Source organism: Strigops habroptila, chromosome 18 (assembly GCF_004027225.2).
Source record: "Strigops habroptila isolate Jane chromosome 18, bStrHab1.2.pri, whole genome shotgun sequence".
Classification (NCBI taxonomy): Eukaryota; Metazoa; Chordata; class Aves; order Psittaciformes; family Psittacidae; genus Strigops; species Strigops habroptila.
Window position 1 is genome coordinate 1,159,049 of NC_044294.2, and position 17,025 is coordinate 1,176,073.

The 17,025-nt window shown below is 51.5% G+C and overlaps 1 protein-coding gene across 1 annotated transcript; it reads left to right on the forward strand.

Annotated features, from left to right (window-relative positions):
• Positions 1-507: 507 nt before the first annotated feature.
• On the forward strand, positions 508-16,774 carry RASSF5 (Ras association domain family member 5). The gene is made up of 5 exons (XM_030473278.1): positions 508-919; positions 11,353-11,466; positions 11,882-12,179; positions 12,972-13,087; positions 13,755-16,774. Exons 1-5 carry the CDS (start codon positions 800-802, stop codon positions 13,905-13,907), a joined length of 801 nt encoding a protein of 266 aa, XP_030329138.1. The 5' UTR covers positions 508-799; the 3' UTR covers positions 13,908-16,774.
• The last annotated feature ends 251 nt before the right edge of the window (positions 16,775-17,025 follow it).

Consider the following 17,025-nt stretch of genomic DNA (forward strand, 5'->3'; position numbering starts at 1 on the left):
TGCTTTTTCCTGGGCTGCAATAGACACTGCCTCAGCCAGGTGCCAGCGCTGCTGAAATCACTCCTGCTGCTCTAAAATTAACTGTGGAGTCGAAAGGAAACCTACTGCCTCCCACAGCATGATGACCAGGGGCTCCTGGCACCCCAACGAGCGTCTTCCCTTCCCCATTGCCTTTCAGCAGCCAAGGTCCAGCCTTGGACTTGCTTCCCTAAGGCAGCAGATGCAGTGCAGCTCTTGAGGATGCGCTAACAGGGAAGGAGCAAGAAGCCAGCCCGCGTGGTGATGTATTTTGGGTATCAAAGGAGGTGCTGGGGGCACCCAGGGGCCGGGCAGTGCCCATGGCCAAACCCAGCGCCTCGTCCCTGGTGTGCAGCAGCGAGGTGACAGATTCTGCAAGAGGAAGTGGCCGGGCTGCGTGGTGCGAGGCGAGCGCAGGAAGGGGAGGTGATGCTGGGTGGGTGAGTGCGTGCCCCAGAGACCAGAGAGGGAGAACCCGGGTGCCGAGAGCAGGAGCAAACTCACAGCGCTGCCCCTTCCATGCTGCCCCAGCGCCGCTGCGCAGGGAGGCGGGTGCAGGAGGAGAGGGAAGGGTTACCCAGCACGGCTGCCTGTTAAAGAGAAATAGCTCTGCTGGCTCCGGAGGATGAGCAGAAGGAGCTATTGCAGATAAGCGCCGGCGAGCTGAGGATGTGAGAGCCGGGTCCCTGCTGGTGCGGGAGCCGGAGCGGGGACCACCGATGGTCACCAGCCCCCCGGTGAGCCCCGGGTGTGCTCGGCCTCTCGCCTTTGCCGGGCTTCGATGACCATCGGCAGCAGCATGAGCAGCGGGTACTGCAGCTTGGATGAAGACCTCGAGGATTGCTTTTTCACAGCAAAAACCTCTTTCTTCCGGAGCACACCGAGCAAGGTCCCTGCCAAGGTAATGGCTTAGAAACTAGTGAGAAAGGGGGGGGTTTGTGGCTGTTGGTGTTCCTGCACGTTTGGCTGCAGGTGCTGCCAAAATTAGCTTGCAGCTTGAGTCAGGGCAATGCTGCTGGTGGGGAGAAGGGCTCCAAGTGCCTCTTGCAGGGTCTCTGCTCCCATGCAGGGGGGTCTGCGCTGCTGCAGGTTTATCTCAGCCATGTCTCAACCTTTTGCATGCTGGTTTTTCCCTTTGCAGGGGATCCACAGTGGATATTGTGACTCCAAATGTGTGTTTTCAGGTGGGGGGGGGGGCAGGCAGCAGCCCTGTGAGCTGTCATCCACGAGTCAGGCTCCTGGCCAGGGACCTGTGGTTTGGCCTCACAAAATATGCAGCATTGGTGAAAATTGCCCCTGTGAGATGGGAAAGTTACAGGAGTAAATGAATCTGTGAACTTAGTAATGCAATGATGAATCTGGCCCTTTTCTGGGTGCTTGGGTGCATGTGTACGTGCCTTGGAGAAGGAGACAGCACTTGGCTGGTCTATGTCTCACCCTGGGATGAGATTTCTCTATCAGTCGAATTGACGAGGCTGCTCCACGGGTTTTAAGTGATTATTAAAAACAAACAAAAAGCAACCAAACATCCCCATCGGAAACTTTGGGGCCCCAGCTAGAACTGAGCATAAAAGGAGAAGGCACAAAAGGCGCTGAGCAGCGGAAGTGGGGGTTTCACTCAGGAACAAGAGCCCTGCGGTACCGAGCGATGAGAGCTGGCCCGGGGAGCAGCTCCTTCACCTAAAGATTCCCCTGCAAGCCATCAGCACTGACGTGCTCCTCTCCAGGCTCTGCTGTGTTTGCATGAGGCTGCTGAGCTGCCATCCCCAACAGATGCTTTGGGGTTCAGCTTTGTGCAGGGTGTGATCCTCAGGGCTCTCCCCATGACCTGGCCTGTTCCCCATGGTGGGGCTGAGAGTTTCCATCCACTGGCAATTCGAATTCAGTGTGGGATATTCCCTGCTAGCCAGCAGCTCCCTCTCGCTATGATTAACCGACACGTACTGCTGGTTTTTAAATGTCATTTGATGATTCATTTGTGGAGGAGATGCAGAAGACGATGGTGTTAGTGTGCAATAGGTGCTGCACCCTGCACTGGTTTAACACTGTTCTTCTCAAGCCAGGGCACTGCAGATCCTCGGCTACCTTTTGAGATCAGCCTGATCACATTGATGCTCAGGATCGTGAGGGGCTGGAGGATATTCCAGCCCCTTTTACCCAGCTCCTTGCCTGGATGTGGTGTAGACCTCAGGGCTGCTGGAGAAGATGAAGCTTTGGGGGTTTTGGTGTTACGGGGAATAAATGGTTCCTGTGCATGCAAAACCCACACACACACATGCAGAATGTGCTGCTCAACCCAATGATTGTGTAACGGGACTGTGTGCGGAGGTGGGTTCTTGCATGTCTCCAGTGAGAGGTGGAAACCATCCTCACGCCTTGGTGGAAGGTGTTTATGGGGGGCTTGTGGTGCTGCAGGTCCTGGATGCTCCTGGATGGAGCTGGCCCTGGAGCGTGGCAGGAGGTGGTGGTGCTCTGGTGAAGCTGGGCTGGATGGTGCTCGGAGGGCAGCAAGAGAGCGTGTGCCTGTGGAGCAGCCTGGTGAGGCGCTGGCACAGGGTGCCCAGAGAAGCTGTGGCTGCCCCATCCCTGGCAGTGTTCAAGGCCAGGTTGGACACAGGGGCTTGGAGCAACCTGCTCTAGTGGAAGGTGTCCCTGCCTGTGGCAGGGGGTTGGAACTGGAGGAGCTTTAAGGTCCCTTCCAACTCAAACCATGCCATGATTCTATGACTCTCACCACTGCAAAAGCAGTGTATGGTAACAGCACTGCTTTTCACTGCCAAGTACTGTACCTGCTCCTGGCCATGGGCAGAAGACATGAGCTCAGGCCCACAAGTGAATTAACCTGCTGGGTGTGTTTGGGAAAGGCAGCGTTTGTCCATCCTTAGTTGCCCAGGAATGATTCCCAAGCCCAGGATGCACAGTGAGGGCAGCCACCAGCCCTGCGCTGGGCAGGAATAAGCTAAATACAGATAACTTAGGGATGCGTGTCTTAAAAGACCTGTGAAACAGCCTCTGTGGAGGAAATATGTTGTATGTGGGGCAGGAGGGGACTGCCATTTGAAACAGTAGAATGGAATTTGATCACTGTGATTAGAGAAATTATTTTTCTGACTGAAATAGCTGTATTAATATAGTCTAAATATCTATAATAGTCTGAAGAGCCTCTTTCTAGGAATACTGTAATTCCTTTGATTATCAGAACCATCACTGCAAATCGTTCTCTGTTAGCAAAGAACTGGTTTAGATCTCAGATGTGACCCCATCCCCAGAGATCTAGTGCTTGTGACTCTCCAGCTGAAAGATTTGGTGGCTTCTGCTTGAAGCCTGATGGCTTAAAACTGCAAAATTGCTCTTAGGAGTCCTGCATCAGTGGCTGGCTTTGAGAGAGGAAGGGGCAAGTTTCTGTCCAAGAATAGCAAACACAATAGGGACAGAATGTGGTTTCACCTGGAATGGGATCCAGGGGTGGGATGATGGGTTTAGGGGTCCCTGAACAATGTGAGCTGGGGTAACCCAGCAGGCAGGAGCCTTCTTTCCAGCCTGGTTGATTCTATGATTCTCTGCTGAAGGAGAGGGAAGCTGTCACGTCGTGGAGGTGTTTGTGGTGGGATGCATGGGCAGTGGCCATGGGCACCACTGCTGGGGAGGGAAAAAGGGGCTTTTCCTGGTCCTGTGATGGGTTCCCCATTGCCTGCTCCTGAGGATCAGCACATCCCTCTGATCCACGCAGCCTCCAGGGTCTCGCCAGGCTGGTCTCCGCATGCCCACGCAGCGGTCGTGGCCCAGTGGGGTCCTGTCCAGCCCTGACCCCCCTCAGATGGAGCTCCCTGGGAGGACCCGCTCAGCTCTCACTGCTACTGTGGCAGGAAGAACGGTTTCCAAGTGAAATCTCCATGGCAATCAAAACACTGAGCCCATCCTCACTTGCCTCTAACCTCTCTGAAATGCAGCAAGGATCCTTCTCCCCTCCTCCAGAGAGGTGCTGCCCCTCTGTCTTTTGCCTTTTCCTCTGAACCCCAAGGTAAACCTCAACATCTCATTTGAATTTCTCAAAGGAGGGGAAATATATTGGGGTTTTTTGGTTTGTTGGTTGCTTTTTGGTGTTTTTTCCTCCAGATCTGTTGTATAATTCTTCCCCTCTCCATGCTCGAGCACTCGATCCTTTCCCTATATAGTGCTGTGAACCGTGGGAGTGCGTGGTGAAGAGGGAGGTGTTTGGCAGTGACGGAGAGCTGTGCAAGAGCAGAGATGTCCCAGCTCCCTGGTGACTGTGATGGGGCTGCCCCAGCCACCGCTGCTCCATTCTGCAGCTGCATTGCCAATTCTGATGTTTCTGGCTCAGATCTGAAGCATTCACATTTCTCCCCAGTCCTCTGTGCTGTGATGTGATAGTGCTCATAGAGTGTGAGCTGGTGATGCTCCTCTGCATGACAGCTCCCTGGCCAGCAGCACTTCCAGGCTTTGATTTCTGATGTTTTAAACCAAATCTTTCCTTAATAAGCTGAAGAATTGAGGATTGATGACCTCTTCCCTTCAGAATTGGTCCTTGAAATACCCCTGCAGTCTGAACAGAGGAGCCAAAGGGAGAGCTTGGGCTGCGTTTTGGGGAATGCGAGTTGTCACAGCGTTGCTGATGTAAATGGTGATGGACCTGTGCCCGAGCACACCAGGGAGGACTTGGCCACTCCTGCCTCTAGATAAGACAATCGTTGCCAAGAATGTGGTGGTGTTGGGCCAAATCCATCTCCACCACTCTGCTATTCAAATTCATTAGCTAAAAAGCTGCTGAGGAAAACTGGCTGGGAGCGAGGGGACATGGATAGTGAGGCTGGTTTGTGGCTGCAGGGAAGCGGCCCTTGCTCCAAGGAGTGTCCCCTGGAAGCACAGGCTCAGTCTTTCTACTTACAGTGCCTTTCCATGGCTGGTTTTATGGCTAGCAAAGCCACTGAGCTGTGCATTCAGGTCACAACCACACACCAGCTCCTTGGTGCCAACTGGGGCTGCGGTGGGATGGGGAGCCATGGGAAGAGGGCACCATCCCCTCTTGCAGCAGCATCGGGAAGCTCCCAGGTCCTGCCTGGAGCTGTTGTTCCCAACGTAAAGGTCTGGCATGGTGCAGATTTGCTTGCTTTAAAGAGGTTTGTAAGCTGGGGGTTGCCTCCTGCAAGGTGAGAGGCGGTAGGAAGGATGCTCTTCAGCTCGACATGGAGTGTGTCTGTTGCCTTTCTTGGCTTAGAATCGCTCCTTTCAGAGTATGTCACCATAATCAGGACGGCTCATGGGGGTTTTTACCTCCCCCATAAGTATGTCACAAGCTCACGGCTCATTAGATGAGTAGTAGGTTGCAAAGCAGAGGCTGGGGTGGCCAAGGGGCTGGGGCTGTGGCTGAGCCCCAGGCAATGGGTGCTGTGCATCGCGGCCGCCTGCTCCTCCTGGGGTGCTTGTTCTGAGCAGCCTTTGTCCTGCCTAGCATTAGCCCAAGCGCCAGATGAGGCTCGAGCCATTTCTTACAATTGCTATTTCTTACAACTGAGGAATCATGTAGGTTATGGAAAGGGAGCATGTTTGCAGCAGGCTGTGATGGGTGTGGGAGGACGCATAGAATCCCAGACTGGTTTGGGTTGAAGGGACCTTAAAGCTCATCCAGTTCCAACCCCCTGCCACGGGCAGGGACACCTTCCACTAGAGCAGGTTGCTCCAAGCCCCTGTGTCCAACCTGGCCTTGAACACTGCCAGGGATGGGGCAGCCACAAGACAGGCAGGTTCACCACTCTGTGCTGCTGCAGGTGCCCCAAGCCACCATGGCCAGGCTTGGTGCTGTGCAGCCCCTGGCTGCCCACATCTCAGTGCAGGCCATGGCTGTCTGCAAGTTGTTTTATGGCAGCCTCAGAAGCGCTGGTAAACTCCTTGTCTGCTGAGTTTAAACGATGCCAGTGAGCTGACAGTGGTGGTTAACCTCTGGCATCAGTGGCCATGTGATGTTCTGCATTTGGTTTTTAACAGGGCAGGAGTGGGAGCAACTTGACAGCTTCAGTCTTGCCATCACTTTACTTCCAGTTGCACATGAGGATGGCATGATGGAGGTGATGGGAATGTGCTGGTTTTGCAGGCAGAGATGTCATGGTGTGGTTGATGCTGCTCTTCCCTGCTTCCAGCCAGGAGAGCCGCAGGTCCAGCAGTGACTGCCAGGGCTCAGGCACAGGCAGAGCTACCGAGCTGTTGTTTTGTTAACAGCTTGTTTCATCCTGTCCCGCTATGACAGGAAATGTGGCAACGGTTTATGGTTAAAAGCTTCTGTTTTTCTTCCTTCAGCGAGAATTGCATGTTCTGCAGCAGAAACTTTGCAAAACCGGAGGTCTGGGTAGAGTGAAGAGCTGAAGTAGCTGATCTAATCGTACATGGTGGAAGGAGCAGCACTTCCCTTCCCTGGGCTGGTTTGGGCCCTTCTCACAGCTGGGTTTTGGTCTGTAAAAGACATAGATGATTACAAGCTGCTGCTCCCTTGAGTCTGAGGGTGCCAGAGGAAGGGGAGCTGGTGGAGTGTTGTGGTAGGGTTGCTCCCGTGCCACCCCTGGATGGAAGTGAAGAGCTGTTTTGCAGTGCTGGCACTGTTCTGTTGCAGTATCGGTCCAGATAACTCATAACACGTTGCAGTTTTCCTTTTAAAATCAAAGCACTGCTAAGAAATGGCCTTAGACATTGCCACTGTGAAAAGTGGTAACTTCTAGTTGGGTTTTTGCACCACAACTGACATGTGAGGGATGAGGGGCTGGGGGTTTCCCATGCTGGATTATGCTATCCATGCAACCTGCTGTTTCAGAGGTGCAGCATTAAATCCTGCAGGTCACAGAGCCACGAGCCCCATGCAGGGACACTGCTCTTGTTTTTCCAGTGCAGATTGGTTTTCTCTGCACACCTTAAATTGTGCTGCAGTGGAAACTGTTAAACCATCTGTCACTGACACTGGGAGCTTAATAAAGCAAATTAATTCCACGCTGGGTGGAAGATGACTTATAAAACGACCCTTAGAGAACACATTGTGGCTGTTAAACCCTGTGTTTGTCCAATTGTCATAATGCAGGGTTTCTTTTTCAATTACAATTGCACGTGGAAGGAGAGAACAACCTGTTACCCATAACTGTGGCTGCATCAGCATCTAGGTTGTGATGGCCAAGGGTTGGAATCCTGTTTCCTTAGGGCAATTCTGGCATCAGAGTGTTGACTCTTCCAGCTGCAGATGAAGGCTCAGTGTGGTGGAAGTGCTGGGTTATGCTGGTTGAGCAGCGGGTGCTGGAGCGCTCTTTGGTGCAGTGGGATCCTGGGGTCTATGGATGCTTTAGCTTATGTTTGGATTAGTCCCACACAAGTAGATGTGGTAAATAAATTATGGGCTCTTTCCTAATATGCTTTCCAAGACGAGTGTCTGAGCGTGAAGAAGCTGCAGGATGGGCAGAGGAAAGCAGTGGTTTGGGAAAAACTGTATGTAGGTGGGAACGGAGCTGTCAACTGCATTCCCCAGTGCTGCTGGGGCAGGAGGCGAGAGGGGCAAAGTGCCCCCCTGCCAGGGCATATCCTAGCTGCTGGCTGCTTCCAGCAGGGACACCACAACTAAACTATGTCATGCAAGACTCCATCCAACCTGGCCTTGAGCACTGCCAGGGATGGGGCACGGTGGAGTTGTGCGGGGCCACAGTGTGAGAGCTGTGACGTGGTGCCACCACGCCATGTTCCTGAGCCAGGCTTCCCGGAGCTGAGAGTGATTAATGTTCCCCAGAGCATGAAGCAATTAACATCTGCCTTGTGCCTGCTGAAGCCCTGGGGACCGGCTCCGCTCCCAGCTCCCGCGGCTCTGGATACACTGTGCATCCTCCATGGAAACCGGGCGGCATCAGTGCACGAGCTGCTCCAAAACCTCTTAATTGCTGGCACACGCTGTTTTCCTCAGCTGGAAACATCACAAGAGGGGAGGGACTTGTCCCGCTGGAGAGAAGCAAGTTGGAGTGACAGGGACAGACTGAGCCCATCCATTGGCTTTCGCGGTGCGTGTCTGGATGGATGCCGATGGGCACCGGGTTGTGTTTGTGCATTGGTGAAGGGCAGTGTACATGCTCAGCATGTCTTACCCCTGCAGATACAGGCCTCTTTGCATGCAGGAGGGCTGCACCCAGTGCTGGCTCACTGGGTGACTTTGGGGGCAGCCCTGGTGGGTGCCAGCATGGCTGTGCCAGGCTCCAGCGCTGTGAAATGGGTGATGTGAGGAAGTGGAGGGTTTCTAAGTGTGCATCTTCACTTAAAGGGAAGTTTTTCATGGTTTTAAATTCTCCTCTTCTCCCCACTGCTGCTTTTGAAAATCTCAGGCCTTGGTGTTATTTCTGGGCAGCTCATCAGCTGTGTGCAGCCACCTAAGACCTGTTGCAGTCGATGGATTGCAGTGAAGTGTATGCTGAAGGACTTGGTCAAATTGTGCAGTTGAAATTGCCATTATCATCAATGGATGTTTATGTGCGATTCTGAAATACCCCAGGAAAGCTTTGCTTTATTTTAGAATCATAGAATCCCAGCCTGGCTTGTGTTGGAAGGGACCTTAAAGCTCCTCCAGTTCCAACCCCCTGCCACGGGCAGGGACACCTTCCACTAGAGCAGGTTGCTCCAAGCCCCTGTGTCCAACCTGGCCTTGAACACTGCCAGGGATGGGGCAGCCACAGCTTCTCTGGGCAAAGTCTGTGCCAGCGCCTCAGCACCCTCACAGGGAAGAGCTTCTGCCTCAGAGCTCATCTCAATCTCCCCTCTGGCAGGTTAAAGCCATTCCCCTTGTCCTGTCCCTACATCCCTTGTCCAAAGCCCCCCTCCAGGTTTTAAGGCCCTGAACAAGGAGATGACTCTAACACAATGTCCATGTTCCTCCATGCAGTTGCTGCTCCAGGTCAGTGTTCCGAGAGGTCTCGTGCTGTTTGCCAGTCTCCAGCAGAAGTTGTGAGCTCTCACTTGGGAATCACTTGAATGAATCTGGGGCTCTGGACTCCCAGCCTGTGGCTGTCCTGCCAGACTGCAAACAGGATACCAGCTTGTCCTGTGCTTGATTATCCTCCTAAAAGAAATATCATGGGTAGCCTTGGGCAATCCTGGCTTGTTTACAGCTTGCTGCATCCTTCTGTGGTGTGAGGCTGCTTGGGAATAGAGCAGCTTTGCTCCCAAGGTTCTTTTTTCCCCTTCTTAGAGGTTACAGTTTTCATTCTGAGCCTCACCAGCCTTGATAGCACATCCCTTCACGCTTCCTGCTCTCACTAATGCTAACTTCTGAGCAAGCCCACATAAAATATGAGATTGCTGCTCATGGTTTCAGGCAGAATGTATTCACAGCCTGTCTCCAGGGAGAGGGGTGAGTTATGGAAAGGCAGCACAGCGCTGATGAAATCCATGCTGAGCATGGTCCAGGACACACACAGGCTTGTTGCAGCAGGTCTGGATTTGGGATGCTGCAGGCTGTGCTTTAGAGGAGACCCGCTCTCTCAATGGGATGGAAAGCCCCTCCGCTGAAAGGCTTTGGGTAACCCAGTGGTGTCAGACCTTGAAGCACAAGATGAGCCTCATGCAGGGAGTTTCCAATGGTCTTGTGGCAATAAAGTCATCGTGGCTGCTCGGATGCTGTAAGTGTTGCTGCTGGTTTGTGTCTGGCACCATGGGTTGATGTGATCGGTGTCCCTGGGCTGGAGACTCGCCTGTGGTACCTTGTAGGGATGCTCCTCAGCCGTGTGTCCTCGCAGGCTGCCTGCAGAGACCTGCAGTGCAGGGGGCTCAGTCCTGTCCTTGCAGCAGGTTATTTCCCAGGAGGAGACCCAGAGGTGGCTGTGGGGCTTCACCAAGCACTGGGGAGCTACTGGGTTAGTTTAGCTCCTTGTGCTTAATCCTTTTTAATAGGTTTTCTTAGCCCACTTGTGAGTTTACATCAGGGTTACACAAGTCCTTGCTTCCATCCCACGAGTACAGGAGCATTAACTCTGCTGTTGATGCTCCTGTAGCTCTGTTAATACAGACTGTTCTAGACGGACATTGAAGGTGCTTTTGTCTGAAGTACCTGGTTTGGGCTTGATGCATCCATAAGGGGATGGGATATGGGGGTGTCCCCAGAGGTACTTGCTGCCTGTCTTTTGGGGGCATGGCTGTGGCTCGGTAGCTTCAGCTTTGTGCTCTGGGTTTACCTCCCCTCCTTGCCTTGCTCCGCGGGGCATTGGGTGCCGTGGTGGGGGATCACATCCTGACACTCCATTTCCAGGTTGTCCGTGGGCCCCTGCAGCCGGTGCCACAGTCCTTGGGCAGATGGGAGGTGGGAGCATGGCTCAGGCGCTCGCTCGGGGCTGCTACAGAGAAACCATCTGCAAATGCATGTTCCTGGTGCCTCATCAGAGCCTCTTCAGGCTCCCCCAACACTTCCTGCTCTGTCCCTGGAGGAAGGCAGCCGGCATCCCTGGAGCCTCACTGCAAACCAAACATGTCACCCACCCTGGCAAACCCATTCATTGCCTCTCTCCTTGGCCACTCTAAGCCCTGGCTTGCATTTGGGAAGCTCCCAGGAGCTGCCTCTCTGCAATGGGATTGTGTTTTCCCATCATTCGTTGGTGACGTTCCCATGTGTGACCTGCAGGTAAAGCCCATTTGTTGCTTTGCCTTCCAAAAGGATATTCCCCAAATCCTCCGCAAGCAAACCCACACATAGACAGACACTGAATGGCTTCTGACAGAGGCTGGGATGCCTCGGCTGGGTTTGCAGTGACTGATGTATTGGTCATTGTACCACCTTGCGTGATTCTGCTGCTCTGAGCTATAATTCCCACAGCTTTGGATAAGAGCAGTGAGGAGTTATCAGAAGAGATTTAGCTTCAGGCTCTGCCCGGGTGAACCTGCTGGAAGCACATGTGTTTTGAAGGGGCTGCCTGGCTTGGGTAGACAAAGTCATGAATACTAGAAATAGGGTGTGATTATTATGGGATATTTCCTTGCAAGAAGCAAGGAAATGCTCAGCAGGTGGAGATGGCCTTTTTGAAAGCAGGTTTTAGAGGCTGGATTCTTTGCCCTGGATTGTGTTGGGATGCATTTACTCTGTGCCTCTGGTGGACTTTGTGTTACTCTCCACTGCCTGTTACTGGTGTACAGAGGTGGTTTGGGGCAGAGATGTGGCATCCTGCACATGAAGCCTCTTGGCTGTATGGACCATCTCTGCCATCACACTGCTGGGGTGAGCTCAAGGTCTGTGCAGCCTCTTGTTCCTGCATTTCCCGAGAAGGCAGAGTTATCCAACACACATTAACAGCTAAAGCCTGTCTCTTCTGCTTTCAGAATGTAACACAAACAGTAGAAGAAGAAAAACCCGAGCCCCCGACCATCCAGGAGATCAAACAGAGGATTGAGAAGTACAATGCAAAAGTTACAAACTGCCTATTGATGAAGCTGGTATGTATTGGGCTCTATTCACCTAATAAGCAGGGAATAAAAGATGAGCAATACAGTTGGGAGATCCTGCTGAATGTGAGGGTAGAGACCTTCCCAGAGGTTTCAAATGCTCACTGAAGTGCAACTACAAATTACATGTAATGGTTTCCATAGCTGACTTGTAGCAGCATTGGTTTTAAATAAGACACGAGGAAGGGATGAGTCAGTGCAGAAGGGAAAGAAGGGGAAAAAGTCAATAGTGACTAACCCGAAATGATGGGTTTCTTCTTACGTGATTAATAAGAAACCCCTCAACTCCCAGCAGGACCGAGGTCCTGCAGTCACCCACAGCTCTCTAGACCAGAAAGCCCCTTGTAGGTGTTGGGAGGGACTGGAAAGACTCCCAGGAGCCTGACCCCCCTCTCCTTTGCTTCAGAACGATGATGGGACATACACGGGATTCATTAAAGTGCATTTGAAGCTGCGGCGCCCTGTGACGGTGCCGGCAGGGATCCGGCCGCAGTCCATCTATGATGCCCTCAAGGAGGTGAACCTGGCCGATATGACGGACAAGAGAACCTCCTTCTACCTGCCGCTGGATGCCATCAAGCAGCTCCACATCAGCAGCACAACCACGGTGAGCGAGGTGATCCAGGGGCTCCTCAAGAAATTCATGGTGGTGGATAACCCTCAGAAGTTTGCACTTTTCAAGGAGATGCGGAAAGATGGGCAAGGTGAGTCCATGCTCTGAGCCGACAGCTTCCCTGCGGCTGATCGGGTACAGAGATGTACCTGGAGGCTTCTTATAGGACTTGGTGTGTTGGGCAGGCAGATGAATTGACCTGCTTGAGCAAGGTCCATGGAGCTGCTGCGAGGGCTGGAGCAGCTCTGCTCTGGAGCCAGGCTGAGAGAGCTGGGCTGGGGCAGCCTGGAGAAAAGAAGGGGACACCTTAGAGCAGCTCCAGTGCCTAAAGGGGCTCCAGGAAACCTGGAGAGGGGCTTTGGACAAGGGATGTAGGGACAGGACAAGGGGAATGGCTTTAACCTGCCAGAGAGGAGATTGAGATGAGCTCTGAGGCAGAAGCTCTTCCCTGTGAGGGTGCTGAGGCGCTGGCACAGGGTGCCCAGAGAAGCTGTGGCTGCCCCATCCCTGGCAGTGTTCAAGGCCAGGTTGGACACAGGGGCTTGGAGCAACCTGCTCTAGTGGAAGGTGTCCCTGCCTGTGGCAGGGGGTTGGAACTGGATGAGCTTTAAGGTCCCTCCAACCCAAACCAGGCTGGGATTCTATGAACAGATGGCTGAACCTCCACAGGTCCAAGTTAACGGAGAACTCATAGTTTTCAGAAGGGGGCTGAAGCCACCTGAGACGCAGCAAAGATCATTCCAGAGCTGTATTAGAGACTCAGCTACTTCCACTTTGATCCTGAGCAGCGTGAACCACTTTTAGATGCTCCCATTGACCTCCTGAGCTTTCCTCTGGCCTGGCAGCCCAGGTCTCACTGCGGATGTCTGCTGTCCCCTTGCAGTGCTCTTCCAGAAGCTCCCTCTCACCGAGTACCCCCTGTACCTCCGGCTCCTGGCGGGTCCTGACACAGATGTGCTCAGTTTTGTGCTGAAGGAAAATGAAACAGGGGAAGTCGAGGTATGTTGGTGGCTCTTTCCCTTGGTTCTTACATCCACGTTAACAGTGTCGTGGAGCACATGGCAGTGTTGCAGGGCTGAGAGATGTACACTATGGGCTTTGCCTTCTGAAAAACCGAGGGTGATACCAGCTTCTTTCCTCCAAACTTATTTTACCAGCTGAGTGGGCCGCTTGGACCTTTATTAAAAATAAGAAAAATAATAGATTTTGGTGATTTATTGCCCCTGAATTAGGTTAATATTAAAAAAAAAAAAAACCTGAAACTTGAGCTGTGAAAATGCTGAGCCAGTTTTGATGGCCAACCCATAATCTGGTTACAGAACCAAGCAACGCCTGCCCAGAGTTAATCCTCACTAATTAGATTAGCTAAATGCTGTTAGAAGTAATCCACTGATTCGAGTAGAAGCCAGGGACTCTCTGGTGCTAAATTCACAGTCAGTTTTTGGTTGCAGTCGTGTAGATGCTGCAGGAATGCTGCTTCCCATGGCAGCGCTGAGCAGCATTTATTAAGCAATCCCAGCCATCATCTGGAGATCATGTTTAACATGTTTAAATGTCTTTTATTGTTCCTCCTCACTAATTTGGGGGAGGGGGGGGCCGGAACCCCCAAAATCAATCAGGTGAGTGGCGTGTGCTTACTTTCCCTCTGTTTGTGCTGGTTTTGCAGTGGGACGCGTTCTCCATCCCAGAGCTTCAGAACTTCTTGATGATACTGGACAAAGAAGAAAAGGACAAAATCCAGCAAGTGCAAAGGAAGTACGAGAAGTTTAAACAGAGACTGCAACAGACCTTGAAAGAAGCCAGAGGCAAGCCTGGATAACCCTTCTGGAGGCACTGGGCATCAGACTAAGCTAAATAGTACTTTTAAAATGAAAAGACACTTCTCAGGACAACTTATAGTAGTCACTCTCCCTCTTCATCCTCTCCTGAAGGACTGGCTCACAGTCCTTCAAATGAACATACTGCATTTCCTCCTTCTGAAAGCTCTTCTCCCAGGGCCAGAGAACAGGGAGCCTGTTTTCAACCCATGCTGCTCAACCAACCAAACACCATCAGAGAAGCTCCATGGAAAATGCTCCGTGTTGCAACCCAACAGGAACATCTACTGGCTAATGTCTTGAGCAGGGTCACGCTTGCTGTTGATGCTCCTCCCTGTGACTTGCGTGTCCTGTGTGGAGGTGCTGAGCTCACTGCGTGTGCCCACGTGGCTGAGTTCTGGTTTCATAAGTAGAGCACAGGAAGCAGGAGGTGGTTGCACCAAACCATGTGGGTGTTGCAGCCATAACCAGGGCTGGTTATGGGCTTGTTCAGGGCTGAGAGGGGCAGGGAAATGTCAAGTTCTGACCCCAAGGCAGCTGCAACACCCAAAGAGTCCGTTAGTACATATTAGTGAAACTTGGTAATCTTAATTCTAGGAAAAGTCATCTGTTTTGATTCTATTTAACTTCCAATTGTGAAAACAGATGTGAATGAAAGCACATTCCCCTGATGCTCAGCCAAGTTAGCTGGTGTTTAACCAGCTTTCCACCCTGTAGGAACTGGGACCCATGTTTTAAGAAATTCTGTTTGAAAGGTGTAAAGATGGTGGTTGGGGCTGTTGTTTCAATACTGATCGTTTAGCAATACGCATCCAACAGAGTAACCCAGGAAAAGTCAAACCTAAGCCCTTTCATAAATCAAACTGATGAACAGGTCTGGCACCAAGGGAGAGGAGCTCCAACCAGGGCCAGGGTGCGGAGGTGGCACCAGGAGCCTTCGCACCAGGAAGAGTAAGAGTAGCCTCAGATGCTTTCTGCCCACCTCTCTGATATGCTTTCTCCCACTAACCCTCCCCGTGCTGCTTTCCCACTAATCCTGCCCATGACAGACCACCCTCTCCCTCCCTGTGCTGCTCTGTACATGTGCTGTTCTCCTTCCTTCCCTCCCCACGTGCAATTGGTGCTCTGCCTGCATGCCCACGAAGGTTACCAGGTTTTGCTCTCTACGTGGAGCTAGGAGAGGACAGCAAGTCTCTCTCCCTTTCTCAGGGCTCCCACCATCTCTGACCCATGCACTTCACAAAGATCCTTGAGCTGGAGCATCAGTTAATGCCATAACTCTAACCAGAGCCCCTGGTCTTGCTGATGCCACGTCTGCAGGGCAAGGAGGGCTGCAGGGATGCTGGTCAGAGGATGGTTCCTGTGTTTACTCTGCTCGGTGCTTTGTACCGAGCACACTGCTCGCAGCCAGGGTCAGTCTTCCCTTGGTTTACACCACAAAGTGTAAAGAGAAAAGGGACATTAATACTCGCTGGAGTCAGGTGGAGCATGTGAAAGGGTTTTGTGTTGGCTTGATGAGCAAGTGTTCCTGTGAGCTCGCTGTAGGCTGCGGTGATCCCACCTGACATGGGAAGGGAGGCAACAAGTTATTGGGTAACAGTGACCACAGAGACAATGTGGAAGAGTCCAAAATTTACCTCAGTGCCTTTTTTTTTCCCCCTTAAGTGTAAAACGTTTGCATTTGGGCTAAGGAGGAAGCTGGAAGGGGCTTTTGAGAGGCCTTGTCAGTCCTGTCCCCCTCTGATCCCAAAGTACTGTTGTGATGAGGCTGCTGTTGTCCGCAGAGGGATGAGGAACTGTTTTGTTTCTTTCTTGAAGGTGACTGCTTGGGATTCTATTTTTGTTTCCCCTCAGATTTATACTTGAGTGTGTTTATAAACCATAAGAGAGTACCTGCATCACTGAAAGCCCCTCGGTTTGTGTCAGTGCCCCTTTCTGCAAGCTTCCTTGCAGCTCATGTTTTAGTCAGTGGCGTAAAAGGGTTTGCTAACAGGGCTCTGGCCTCTGGCACGCGGTGCAGGAAGGGCCTCCCAGCTGTACTGTACTCTACACCCAGATGACCTTTAACAACGTGGCAGCAGCCCAAATGGAGCAGCACTTTTCATGCTCTGGGGCTGTTTGTCCATTTAGAAGAATACTTACTACTTCACTATGCACTTGTGAAGTAACTTAAATATCATTGATGTAGTGCTTTGAGTTTCAAAGCACTTTATAAATACTTCTGTTCAGTCCAGAGGAAGAACACTGTAAAAACTGCCATTGGTTCTGAGAAGTAAGATCCAGATGCTTCGTTTTAAATCCCTTAAACCTTTCTGGCTAAAAGTTGTAAAGCTTTCTTCTTTTGTTGTTGAGTTTTGGTGACTGTTCCCCTCTCCCTCCCTGGAACCCAGCATGTCTTTGTAGAAGGCATGGCTTCTTATGCAATTACTGTGAATGCTGCTGAAAACCTCCTGCAAGGAGGGCTGTTTCTTTTGGTTTTTCAAGATATGGGGGCATCTGAAGAATCAGCAGATCTGGAAACTCGAACTCTCTGTGTTTAGGATGGAAGTGTCAGCCCCTGAAGCGCAAAATCCTGTTGGCAGTGCCTTTGGTTTAGCATCTTGTCTTGCCTAGTTGGTGTGAGTTTATTTTTTTCATGTCTCTTGTAAACCATGTAAAATAATGTGTATAGAATGGACTAGCAAAGCTTCTATGGCAAAGTGAGATGCATTTTGCAATGCTGTAATTTATTTTTACTACTCCCCCGGTAATTCTATGGCATTTTTATTAAAAAATGTCTCACTTCCAGCTTCTTTTGAAGGTTCTGAAACTCCTTGTTCATTTGCAGACAGTGTAAAAGACAACGGTAATAAAACTGTCAGTAAGGAAAGGAGTCTCTTCAACTTCTTTTTCTGGCGCCCTCCTATGGAACTTCCATGTGTTAAGTCCAAAGGGAAAATACAGGAATCTTTCTTAACCCTACTGTGAAGTGTTGAAGCTTCAGCTAAAGAGGTACAGAACATCCACCCCTGTGCAACCTGACCCAAGTGTTCTATTCATCTTCTCTTAGTATTTTATCTAGATGTGAAAGACCTGCTACCTATGATAGATCACAGTTGATGATGTACGTTAAAATGTGCT